This window comes from Montipora capricornis, chromosome 4 (assembly GCF_036669925.1).
Source record: "Montipora capricornis isolate CH-2021 chromosome 4, ASM3666992v2, whole genome shotgun sequence".
Classification (NCBI taxonomy): domain Eukaryota; kingdom Metazoa; phylum Cnidaria; class Anthozoa; order Scleractinia; family Acroporidae; genus Montipora; species Montipora capricornis.
In genome coordinates, this window is record NC_090886.1 from 40,212,673 (window position 1) to 40,225,172 (window position 12,500).

General features: G+C 38.9%; 1 protein-coding gene and 1 pseudogene across 2 annotated transcripts in view; both read right to left on the minus strand.

Annotated features, from left to right (window-relative positions):
* Positions 1–822, minus strand: part of LOC138046688 (uncharacterized) — a 1,511-nt pseudogene extending 689 nt beyond the window's left edge.
* A 1,447-nt stretch (positions 823–2,269) lies between these two features.
* Positions 2,270–12,500, minus strand: part of LOC138046922 (mediator of RNA polymerase II transcription subunit 13-like) — a 49,341-nt gene continuing 39,110 nt past the window's right edge. For both annotated transcript variants that reach the window (XM_068893548.1, XM_068893549.1), the window contains exons 18-26: positions 12,003–12,062; positions 10,110–10,221; positions 9,624–9,840; positions 8,709–8,912; positions 7,565–7,949; positions 6,611–6,778; positions 5,525–6,153; positions 5,141–5,241; positions 2,270–5,003 (exon numbers count right to left, since the gene is read on the minus strand). In XM_068893548.1, the coding sequence (XP_068749649.1) occupies positions 4,856–5,003; positions 5,141–5,241; positions 5,525–6,153; positions 6,611–6,778; positions 7,565–7,949; positions 8,709–8,912; positions 9,624–9,840; positions 10,110–10,221; positions 12,003–12,062 (2,024 nt within the window). In that variant the 3' untranslated portion in view covers positions 2,270–4,855. The remainder of the gene's footprint in view (positions 5,004–5,140; positions 5,242–5,524; positions 6,154–6,610; positions 6,779–7,564; positions 7,950–8,708; positions 8,913–9,623; positions 9,841–10,109; positions 10,222–12,002; positions 12,063–12,500) is intronic.

Below are 12,500 nucleotides of genomic sequence, written 5' to 3' on the forward strand. Positions count from 1 at the left end.
TTCTTGCTCTTCAGCAATGCTACCATGATTATTGAAAAATGCTACCTGTGGCAATGACATAAATGGTAGACTGTACCCGTCCCTTGGCACATCCAGCAACCATTTGCTCACTCCAATATTATATCCTTCCAGAATGCAAGATGCTCTGTAAGTCTCCCTTTCACTGGGGTAGCACAGGCCAACTCAACATTTTCAACAGAATGATCCAATTTTAGACAATCAAATTCAACAGAACAATGTTATACTTCATCCAGTTCGACGGCTGTGCTGCGTTACGGGCCCATTCTGATGCTTTACTTGTAGCTGCAGCTCGACATTCGCGGGCGAAATGGCCGCTTGGGAAGCAACGAAAACGGCAGACTTTAGACAGCAATGACCAGAACCAGGTTGCTGACCCGCGGTTTTCGTTAAAACAATGGTTTGCTGGGGGTGCTCAGTCTCGCGGGCTCAGAAAACCTGGTTAAACGAAAACAAACTTGCTGTGAGTCATGTGACAGGTTGCTGGAAGACTTTCCCGCCGAAAATTGGGTGCGAGGTTTTTTTTGAACTACGTGCCTCGGCCTTTCGTCTTGCTGGACAGAATTCTTAGCTTTCCACTTCGCTGCCGCTGATTTTCGCTTTTCCTCCCTGCTTACTTTCTTTGATCGCTTTTTTAATGCGTTTCTCATCGCCGGAGTCGCTTGCAAGCAGCTCGGCTGTATAGCATTCGACAGTATCCCAACCATATTTATCAGCGAGACAAATGTGTTTGTTTCGTTCTACAAGTAAAGCCTCACCTTCTTGGAGCAGGTTGTTCCTTTCCTCGTCATCGTTAGTGGCCATAGCAGAGCCGATTTTGTCCAACACGTTCCATTGTCGGAACAACGCAATAAAGTCAGCAATGGCAGACGCAGCAAAAACAACTACGCGCCCGTTAGGTCACATGACCTATACCCAGGCCCCAGCGGTGCATGAGAAAAACATTTTCACTTATTTTGTTTCACTCACTCAGTGAAAAATTACTCTTATTGCAGGTTAACAAGAAGCATATTGAAATAATATCATTCAGAGGACTGACCAGCGCTATCAAATTTACATACATACTTAATTGACCTCTCTCCACATAGGGCTTTTCAGGGCGATTTAAGGGAAATCAACTTAATGACAGAACTGAACAACAACTGTATTAAGAATTCCAACTGGCGGGAGGCAAACTACACGTCCCATAATCAAAATCAACGAGTGGTCAGAACGCGTATTGAATGTGGAATCTCTGGATCTCAAGGAAAGCGCGTTGATCACGGCGAGCACACCCTCTATTGTCTGCAGGAACAGACTACAATCAAGAGGTCAATCAAGATCCTCCCCAAGTTAGAATGCCCAACCAAGCCTTTTAGTGTGATGTCTTGCAAAGAAATCCAACGAAATGCAGTCTTTGAAGGCTAAATACCAATTTCTGGGAACCGAATTGCATGCTTGCACTGACCCTGTGCTTAAAATTTAATTATTGTATCTATAAAATTGAAGACAATAATAATTTCTAATTATTATTATTGTTGGTATAATTATAATAAAACAGTGGATAGCGTTGTAAGCACGCTCTGATTGGCTATTCAAGCTCCGAATATCCTTTGCTACATATTGTGTATTAGCCTGCGAATAATTCGCACAGGTTTTGCGTATAATTATAATAACAGGTTTTGGTATAATTATAATAACACAGTGGATAGCGTTGAAAGCACGCTCTGATTGGCTATTCAAGCTCCGAATATCCTTTGCTACATATTGTGTATTAGCCTGCGAATAATTTGCACAGGTTTTGCGTATAATTATAATAACAGGTTTTGGTATAATTATAATAAAACAGTGGATAGCGTTGTAAGCACGCTCTGATTGGCTATTCAAGCTCCGAATATCCTTTGCTACATATTGTGTATTAGCCTGCGAATAATTCGCACAGGTTTTGCGTATAATTATAATAACAGGTTTTGGTATAATTATAATAACACAGTGGATAGCGTTGAAAGCACGCTCTGATTGGCTATTCAAGCTCCGAATATCCTTTGCTACATATTGTGTATTAGCCTGCGAATAATTTGCACAGGTTTTGCGCCCTAAAATATTCTAATCGTTGCAGGAATAAAAGAGTTAATATCACCTTTTTGTGCTATATTATCTCACTATTTTAGTATTGCACAAAACAACAGTTCACCTCAGTGTTGGTGGCTAGTGGTGGATGTACAGTTTACACTCAAGCACCCAAGACAATACAGTAAGCCACGTGTTTGACTTCATATGTAAATATCATTTTATTTTCTATGACTGGGTCTTACAATATATGTTTAAATGTATTTGTTACAATAAAAATGTCTATTAAATGCTTATGAAATACGGTCTGAAAATAAAAAATATAGCGAAGTCTACCAATCTACGAGAAATTATCCGAAAATATGCATTGGCAAGTCTGTCTAATAACTTATTTACAAGGGGCGACAGACTCAGGTCTGATATCATTATGAGTGGACAAGAAATGAGACATTAGAATTCTAGTCCATTCACAAATATTATCTTAATGCAAAATGCACTGACATAATTATTATTATTATTATTATTATCATTTATCTACATTTCCTATCTACAAAATCGTCTACATCTAATACAATCCAATTTTTGCAATTGATTTGAATTGGTGATTTGTTTTATAAAACTAATCACTGTATCAATGGCTGGGGTATTTGTGCTTGTTTTTAAAACAGTTAAACATTTTAGCATTGGGGTGTTCTATGATGAATAGTGTATTATGTGAGGTTGCATTTTGAATAAAATTACTACTTTACCAGATGAAGAGATTTCCAATCCTGGACTTGAAATAATATATTACTTTACAATACTGGAGAAGGGTTATTGAATTTGTAAACAGTTTTTTATACTTTCATTAACATACATGGTGATATATTGATCACAATACCTTTATGGTAAGGCTAATAACATTATATTCTGCATAATTATTATCAGTAGTAGTAGTAGTAATGACAAGTGTATTAGCATTGTTAAAGAACAAAATAAAATAGTAGAAGAGTAGAAAAAATATGTTGTCAAATATGACACATTTATAAATAAGAAATGCAAGGCTTTTAGCATAGGATACAGGTGCTATGTGAAACAAGAAAATTGCAAAAATGGAATGAGAAAAGAATATTCAATTATTGCATATACAAATTCATAATGAATGCATATGCACGGCTCTTAACAATAATATACACCTTTTTCCAAAATGGCCGCCATCTAGATATTGTTTTGTTTTTATTCAAAGTAGACCTTGATGCCTCGTTTAAGGCAAAATATTCTTTTGAATTTTAAGCTTAAGAACGAGGCATCAAGGGCTAATTTGAATAAAAACAAAGAAACATTTAAATGGCGGCCATTTTGGAAAAAGGTGTATTAGTCTTCATTATTATTAGCCAGGTAAGGTCTTTGTGTATAAATACATACAAATAATAATAATGTTATGGTTGCACTTGATAAGCTGATAGTGCAAAATAATGCATCACATATTTGGCAGGGCAAAATTTCACTCACCATAATTCTGACAGTTCTAATATTTACCACGGTCCACCGACTTGCTGCTGTTAATGACTCTTGTGTGAGCAGAATAATAGTTAATGAACTGCTGGCTCGAGGGGTCACACATACAAATAGGAAATGTATGGCACATCTTGTCCAGGAGATGACAGTGGAAATAATGACAAACAGTACCTCTGAACACCTGCTTTACCAGCAAAGTTTGGCAAACCTTTTTTCAACACGTTGAGTGAGACAAGAAATCCATAAGTGGTACAAAAGACACTCAAGGAGTAGGATCCTACTGTAAAATATTCTAACTGTACACAGGCTGGATTTGCCCATGGGTGTTTTTTGCATTACCTCATTCCATCTCGCAGGTCCCTTTTGGTTGTCCACCAGCATTAGCACATGTTTGTCTCTAAAGAACTGATTGGTTGGCAACCAACTACATGATGACAAACACCATGACCCATGCAAAAACAATTAAAACCATTTAAGAACTGAATTTTTTTACTATCACAATCTACCATCAATAACCACACACAACAGACAAGAAAGATGACCAAGAATAAGTCAGCATTAGCAACACATACTGCTTGCATAACAACCAGGCATGCATCCAGGGAAAAAACACTTGACAAATTCCTACAACCTTTATGCAGCTCATCCTCTGCCACCAAATGAAGAAAGAAGAATTTGCAAGTTTTGAGGCTGTGGATGCTAATGAAAAACGCCACCATGTGGGCTGTTAAATGATGTTAAAACTCTCAAATGTGTACGGGCAAATGGAAGCCAGTGAGAAATAACCTTCCTTTCATAGAGAGAAACTTTCTTTCAGGGTGAACACTTTTTGTCAGAATGTCAAAACAATTGCTGGTACAGCTATTTAACTTTGAAGGAAAATGTCTGAAAGGCGTAAAAAGCACTATAATCTTTGAAGTATATGCATGTATCTATACACAAAACCCTTTAAAAGATTCTAAACCCCTTATGTCAAGGTGGAATTTAATTCTCCATTGAATACAAAGACAAATTTGAGCACATAAATTAAATTTATAATAATAGACTACCATATTCCTTGGAGTAATTCTAATTTGTTTCATCAAATTATTACGTTTTGATTCTTGGAAATCTGGAATAGGCAATTCTCATTCCCTACCCTCACATAACCCTGTGCAACAGAAAAATGCAGCAAAAGCTAGCCACCCTCTCAGAGAGGGGTGAAAATTGTACATTTTATGAACATCTGGCTAAAAAATAAAGTTTAATAATTAACACCTCCTTGTGCAGTGAGCTTGGCTCCGGCAATAATTTAAGAAGGCTGGTTATCCAAAAGAACAGATAATGTGTCGTGAAGTTGACACAGCATGTACAAGTGAACAGGCAAACAAGAACGTCTGTCACGTGAAACAGGATCCACAGTGAGCCAGGATAGTGCATCATAAGTTTGGAGTATCGACCTGAAAGTAAAATATAGTCAATGTAGTAATTTATCAAAATTATTTGTAACAAAAAAGTAACAACAAATCGAGTGGGGAAATGCTGCTTCTCTTTTACAACAACACGTAGAGTCAGTAAATGCTATTTAATAACCAACCTTAGCACAAGACAGTGTGACTTTGTGGCAAGCACATGCCAGGCAGTGCAAACTCCTTTTGATCCCTCCATGAGGTCTGGATTATGAATATGTAGAGCAGCCTTCAACAAACAAACAAGCATTCATGCATTAGTGGATTAGTAATAAAATTATCAGGTAAAGAAAATAATTGTCGCCAAGTTTAATTTAAATAGATTGAGTTCAACCTCAAGATTTCACACAGGTATCACCTGTGGATGCTCAATACTTGGAATTTTTCTGGTTATTTCAGATGACCTCACGCCTGCCTGATCGGTATGTTAAGAACTCCCTGAATACATAAACCACTCTATTATGCAGCCCTCTGGGTTGAAAACCAAGAATATCAAGAAAAGCAATTCTTACTTTGAGAATGACAGGATCACTGGTCTCTGAATGAGATGAACTTGCCCAGAATGTTGCTGGCATCTTTCCCGTGTGTACAGTTGAAATTATGTAGCCCTGTGCTTGTGGAACAGAAAGATTGTCTTCTCCAGTTGTGCTGTCAAATTCTAAACTTGTCCCATTTCCTAATGATGGGGATGGTGTCGAGTGTAAAGGCTGAAATGGTGAAATCCTTGGAATTGGCTGAAACTGTGACGATGGAGACATCCCAGGTGATGCAGAAAACTTTGCAGGGCGGGTCAGAGGTGATGCTCCCTGCATGGATGATGCATCCAGTGGTGAAGGCAACATGCAACTTGTTGGTGAAAGTGGTGATGTGTTTAGCAAGGGAAACAAATGCCTAAGAGGATCTTGGTCATTTTCATCATCATCCACCCCTGCCAGTAAAATGTCTGTATCTGTGACGACTGTCTCAGTTGTAGTATCTGGAGGCTCATGTGATTTCATATTGGAGAGCTTGCCCATGGAACATTTTAATGAAGCCACAGGCATCACAGCAATGTAGGTTCTTGAAACATCAGCCCTCGGAACACCACGAACAGACACACCAGAGCTGTTTCCTTCAAACAAAGGATTGACTTTTGGCAAAGCTGAAAGTAAGATCATTTGGAAATTTAATTTTAGAATTATAGAAAATAATTATGCTTAAAGCCAAAGGATAGCTGCAAGAGAATTGAAGAATGAAAGATAAAAGATCAAAGGGCTCTTTGCTCTTTTGCTTTCATTCTTTATTAGAAAACTGTCTTGTAAATTCATTAAGTTTTGTAAAGTACATATTATTCCTTTTTCCGATTAAATTTAGAGCTATACATATTACTTATTGCTGAATGATCCACGAACAGCTTCCAGTTAGAAAGTTCAACTGGTGTGGCACTCAAGAATGTGCATTAGGATCAGCTCCTGAAAATGAACCGGGATAGCTGTGTAGCCAAGGGGAGTAAAAGACAGTCTTGATGAAGGTTAAAGGCAGCTAAGAAGTTCTACATGCAGCAGATTGGGTAAGCAGCACGCAATATGAAGCAACAAACATGGATAAGCTGTAATCACCTCTGGCCATGTACAGCCTTATTGAAGGTTCTGGCTCAAGGGAGGTGAGAGTGGTTCCCAAAACTGTTGGGCGATTTTTCTGCTTCATTGAGAAACAGGTCTTGCATGTCTCCTTAAACATCTGGTCCCCGGCGAGAACTGACGTCTTGCTCAGAATTTCCTTCCAATCTAAAATAAAAAGGAGATAGTGTCTGAGAAGAACACAGGTCACCAAAATCACAGCTGTCTCGAGTATCTATTATCTATCTTTTTTCAAAATATCAAACTTTATTAATTTCATGGAGAACCTTTAATACCAAATAGGATTATAACGATAATAATAAGGAACTTCATTTAGTGCCAGGGAACTAACTAGGGAAACTGTAAATAAAAATTACCGTAACTTAAATCATATCAAATGTTAGTCTTTGTGGAGAGAAAAACCAGAGTACCTGGATAAATTTAAACCTCTAGGAGAAGAGTAAAGAACCAACAAACCCAACCCACATTATAATGCTGAGTCTAGAAATCGACCCTGGGCCACATTGGGGAGTCAGCATGGCTTAGTGGTTATCAACCGCACCTTCCACCTCTGTGACCCAGGTTCGGCTCTGGCCTCGGGTCACATGTGGGCTGAGTTTCAGTCTATCTCCATCAAACCCCGAGGGTTTTTCTCCGGCTACTCGGGTTTTCCTCCCTCATCAAAATCGACTCTAGATCAGTAACATCCGGGGAGATACCCTAGTATAGGGATAACCTCTGGTATCTCTCCCTCTCATTGTATCGAATGAATAACTTTGGTGTTGTTGGGAGGCAAGTGATCTCACCACTACGCCAACACTGCTCCAGAAGACATCCAAACACCTATTTTTTTTTCCTCTAAAAGTTTTCCGACATACAGCAAGTGTCTATCTCCTTTGTCTCAACCTTTAAATAACTATGGGCAAACAACACGAACTATTGATGCTTCCTAACCTTTTAACTCCTCTAGGCCAATCCTTCCCAGTTTACATATCACCAGTCTCCAGGGAACCAGTGAAGTGGCCATGACACCTTGACAAAATTCCCAAAGTTTAAAGAGAGCCTTTGTGCGTGCTGCTGTCTTACGTGGTCTGCCATCTGGCCTCAGTGGCGATTCGACCGAGACCACACAAGATTCAAGCAACTCTCCCACACTGTCTGTACAAACTGCAAGGAGGTAATTATCATCATGGGACAGACAGTAGCCACAATACAAAACTGAAGCATTTTGAGTCAATGCCTGCAAACTTGAAGATGTTTCATCACCCACATCTGATGGTGCCGATGGGATGGGTTGAAAGAGCACGTATGGTGCTGAATAAACTTTTGCATTTTCCACCTAAAATGAGAAACAAATGTGAAGTTTATTGTCATTCCTCCTCAACAATGATGACTGCCCTTCTAAATTTCAACGAAAAAAACAGCAAAAACCATGCTGACTTGACAACATTACTTGCACCTGCAATTGACTGCAAACAACAACCCTATAATACTGATGAGGTATTATGTCCCTTCCCATATTATGCCCCAACGGGTGGAAAAATCTACACTTGCACATGTAAGTATACACTGGTTTTCGGAGGGGTGGGGGGACAAAGGAGCATGGAGAAAAGTCATGAAGACCAGGCCACCATCAAGACAAAATCTTGGGTGTACGATTGCTGGTGGAGTGATCTCAAACCTTTGCTAAACCTCTGGCCAGCAGATACTGAATTTGGGACAATGCTGTGAAACAAAGGGGATGAGTGCTGGTATTTAAGCTCTCTTGCTCTCTCTGCTTGCCTGCTGGATTTTTGTAAGATACTTTTGCAGAGCACTGGAATACACTTATGTCCATAGTTTACCAAGCTCACCCCTTCTGGTAGACAATGGGATTGGAAAGAACTACACTTACTGGTCCAGTGTAGTGGAGCCTTGGCTGGGGCTCACAAGGTAGCAATGAATACCTCCTCAGTTGCAGTTACAAATACATGCACTGTAGTTTTACTTCTTTACCAACCTTTCAGGCATCGTCTTGAAAACCCAACCCTTTCTGGAGTTGATGAGATCTACTTTAAAAACACTGGTTCTAATATAGATTCTACTTAAAGAAACTTGCCTCTCTCTGTCGAAACAATGCTTCATGCCTAGCAGCAGGTCCAAAACCTGTCAGGGACTTAGCATTGATATTCAGCTGTAGACTCTTGCGGCAGCGTGAGAATACTGAGAAAGCTAAGCACTTGAGCTGTGTCACAAAGGACAAAGCTGCATCACGACTACCAATAAGTGTGTCTACCTGAAGAATTTGCTGGATTGGAACTATCTAAAACATCAAACAAGCATAGCAAATTTAGTGGATAAATAGGCTTAGAGCTTTGTATTAATTAACTCTTTAAGGCCCAAGGGCCCCCAACGGACGAGTAAAATCTATAGCGGCCACTGGGAGTTAAAAGGTTAAAGCAACATAGCATTTACAGCAATAAACAAGAATAATGTACAGCTGTAGTACAACTAACAGGTGACCAGCATCAAACACCTCACACAATATGACTTGTATGATCTGACAAAACATTCTTCCATCCAGTATTATGACAACTACTGGTACGTAGAATACGTAGAATATCTATAATGGTATCTAGATACTGATTATTCAAGTCCCAAATGATCGATGACAAGTTTGCTTGACGCTTTTCTTTCTTCATCAAACTTGCATAAGAATAACTTGAAGAAAATGTGGAAACAAATTAGTAAGGTCCGGACCGGAAAAAGGTTTCCCTTTTCAAAAGGGCTACGATGCATGCCACTGTCTGGGTAAGCAAGTCTTTCAGTATTCATCTTCTCCAGTCCTCTCCATAATTGAAAATAGGTCCCCAGAGCACACGTACAGATTAAACTTTACATCTTCAAACATTTGACAACTACAAACTTAATGGGCCTATTAAGATTTTACATCCGTTCTCCCCACCAATACCACGGAGACCTACAGGAAAACTGCAGTGAATCTTCATGTTGATTACAAGAAGGCTGCTAATACCTGAAAAATGACATTCTTTTTGCCCTCAGTGATATCACGGGATATTTCCGCAATGCAGCGTAGGAGGCCAACATAGGACGGAAAATTGTCTTCTCTTGAGTTGCTACTGAATGGATTGACAATGTACACAACAACAGTGGGTGGTTCGTCACTGCTCCGCTCACTGTCGTCTTCTCCAAAAGGTGATGGGGCTTGCTCTGAACCTGGGGTTCCAGTGCTAAGATTACAAAAGGAAAAATAATAATCAGGCTAATGTCATATTTTATGTCCAGGACATGACTGCGGTAATACTTTGAGCAAGCTAACTCCTGACCGCTGGTTAGATATACTGCTGCAAGAGCTCAAGAGCTACTACTCTAGAACTTAGCAACAGCTTCTGAGGAGGTCTTGCAACTTCCTGGCTCTCAAAATCAATAAAATAATACGAACATTTCAATAACTTGTGATCCCCAAGATAAAAACCTGGATAAAGCATTTTTCAAATACCTGTTTCCACTAGTGTCACTTCCAATCTTGGATGGAACTTTGTCCTCTGATTTTTCTGCTTTTTCTGATTCAATCAGTAGTTTGTCAAGGTTGAGTGACGCCAAATATGGTCCTACCAAGGAAATAAAACAAGTTGGGCTTTATTACATTTTTTAACAAGTATGGGAAATAGCACAGTTTCTGGGGGTATTTCGGATAAATGCCGCAAGTGAAATTTCAAAATTCACTAAAATATCACAAGCCGCAAAGCAGCTAGTGATATTTGGTGGGTATTGAAATATCATGAGCCGGTATTTATCCCAAATACCCTGCATAAAACATGCTATCTTTGTTTATACTACAGGCTGAGAAATTTCTCAGCTCGTAGTAACTCATGTAAATTTATTTAGTCATGTGCAAATGATTGGCTTTACAACAACATGTGAGTAAACGTGTGATCGCTCAAATATCACCCAAACAATTTTCAACTGATTTTACACTGCACTTCAATGTCCATAAATTTTAGTTTCAAAGAGTAAAAGTTCTCAACAGTCTCAACAATCTAAGACAGTCAAAAAATGACTTTTTTTAAACATGTCTTGCAAACATACCGTAAAAGTTCATGTATAAGCCGCACCCCCAATTTGGAAGCACGAATTTCGAAAAAAAAATGGAGACAACAAACTTTGGAGTTCCAATGAAGTTCTGTTAGTAAACAAACAAGGACAAACAACTACGGTTTCAAAACACTGACACGGTGGTTGTTACGAGCTTTCATATCAATTAAGGAGGCTCGAAATAGTTTCTCCTTTTTTCAAACAAATAAACATATTCTGTTTTTAGATACAGTTTGGGTAATCATATCAAGACAAAATTTGGCCAGGGTATTAAGTACCCATCATAGATTTCCTCCAGAATAACGTTACCATGGCAACGATATAAGACAGTTCCTTGAGCCTTAAAATCAACATATACCGGTATGTCTTTTTTGAAAAAAACGTGACGGTGAAATCTTCCCATTCGGCGTTACCAGATGATGTTAGAAATAATTTCTAAAATATTTAAAATTCAACAAAATGTGTCGCTAATTTCTTTTTTCACCTACAGAATTTTTTAAAATTTGAAAGACAAACGTTTTAAATTAATCTAAGCTAACATGCAAAAAATCAAAAAAATTCACCGTCCGGAAGAAGAGATATAAGCGAGTAAAGTTGCAAAATCAGGAAAAATGGGGGGGGGGGGGGGGTGGTTACAAGATCGGCATTTACGCATGCGTCACCAGCTCATTCGAGTGCACGCCCGAGTAAAGCTACAGGCCAACAGAAACGGATTTAAGTGACCATGACACCGTTTTTTACAAGTTGTGTTGTTGTCTTTATTTGTACGTTCATGATCAGTTAACAAAACACCTCTGACTTTTGACTTCCAGCTCTTAACATAAACAAGGTATCCTTGTATTTCACTGCCCATTTCGTGCGTTGTTGTATTCTCCCCACCCTACCCCATGTTTTAATCCTCTTTTGGTGGATTAAATTTGTGTCCAATATCGATAAATTAAAACACAGAATTCAATTACCCAATTCAAGGGACGTGTGACAAATTATCGATGCGTACAACACTTTGTATTTGATTTCAATATCAACTTTAATTATGCTTTGTTTTCATTTCTTCAACTACCGATGCTTTTTTTCACCAAACCAATTGCTAAACTGGGGGTGCGGCCTATGTACATTATAATAATCTCTACACAGTCAAATGCAATAAGAAGCCACGTTCAGTAATCTTTAAAGATGTCATTAATGGGACTTTTTCTTCTTTATATAATCTGCAAGTCAGCAGGGCATTGGGTAAAGATCACAGAGGACATTAAAATAACTGAGGGAAATCAGATGTATGACCAATCCTCTCACTTACCAAGATGATGTTTAAATGCTTGGGCATAGAGCTTAAGCTTTGCACCATCCGGGGAGCCAGCTACAACACAAAAATACAAATCCATGTAATTTCCTTTTTTGGGACCACCAGTAGCCTCATTAAACATTCATTAATTGACCGCTCCCCATAGGGGCTTTTCAGGGCCAATGAAACAATCAACGAAACAACAGAACACAACAAACAACAACAACAACTGTTAAGAATCCCAACTGGCCGCAGGTAAACCAGTCGGCTATTTACAAGTGCAGCTGGGAAGTTGAACCAGGGACTACCAGAAACAAATTCAACGAGTGGTCAGAGTGGGTCTTGAACCCGGGATCTCCAGATCTCAAGGCAAGCGCCCTAACCACTGGGCCACACTGCCTTCTTATTTCCTCCTCCTCATTTATGATAGTACAGAAATACCTCTCTTTAAAAAGTATGAAAGAAATAAGATCAAGTATTTTCAAAAGTGGTTGCCACAAATCTTTTGACAAG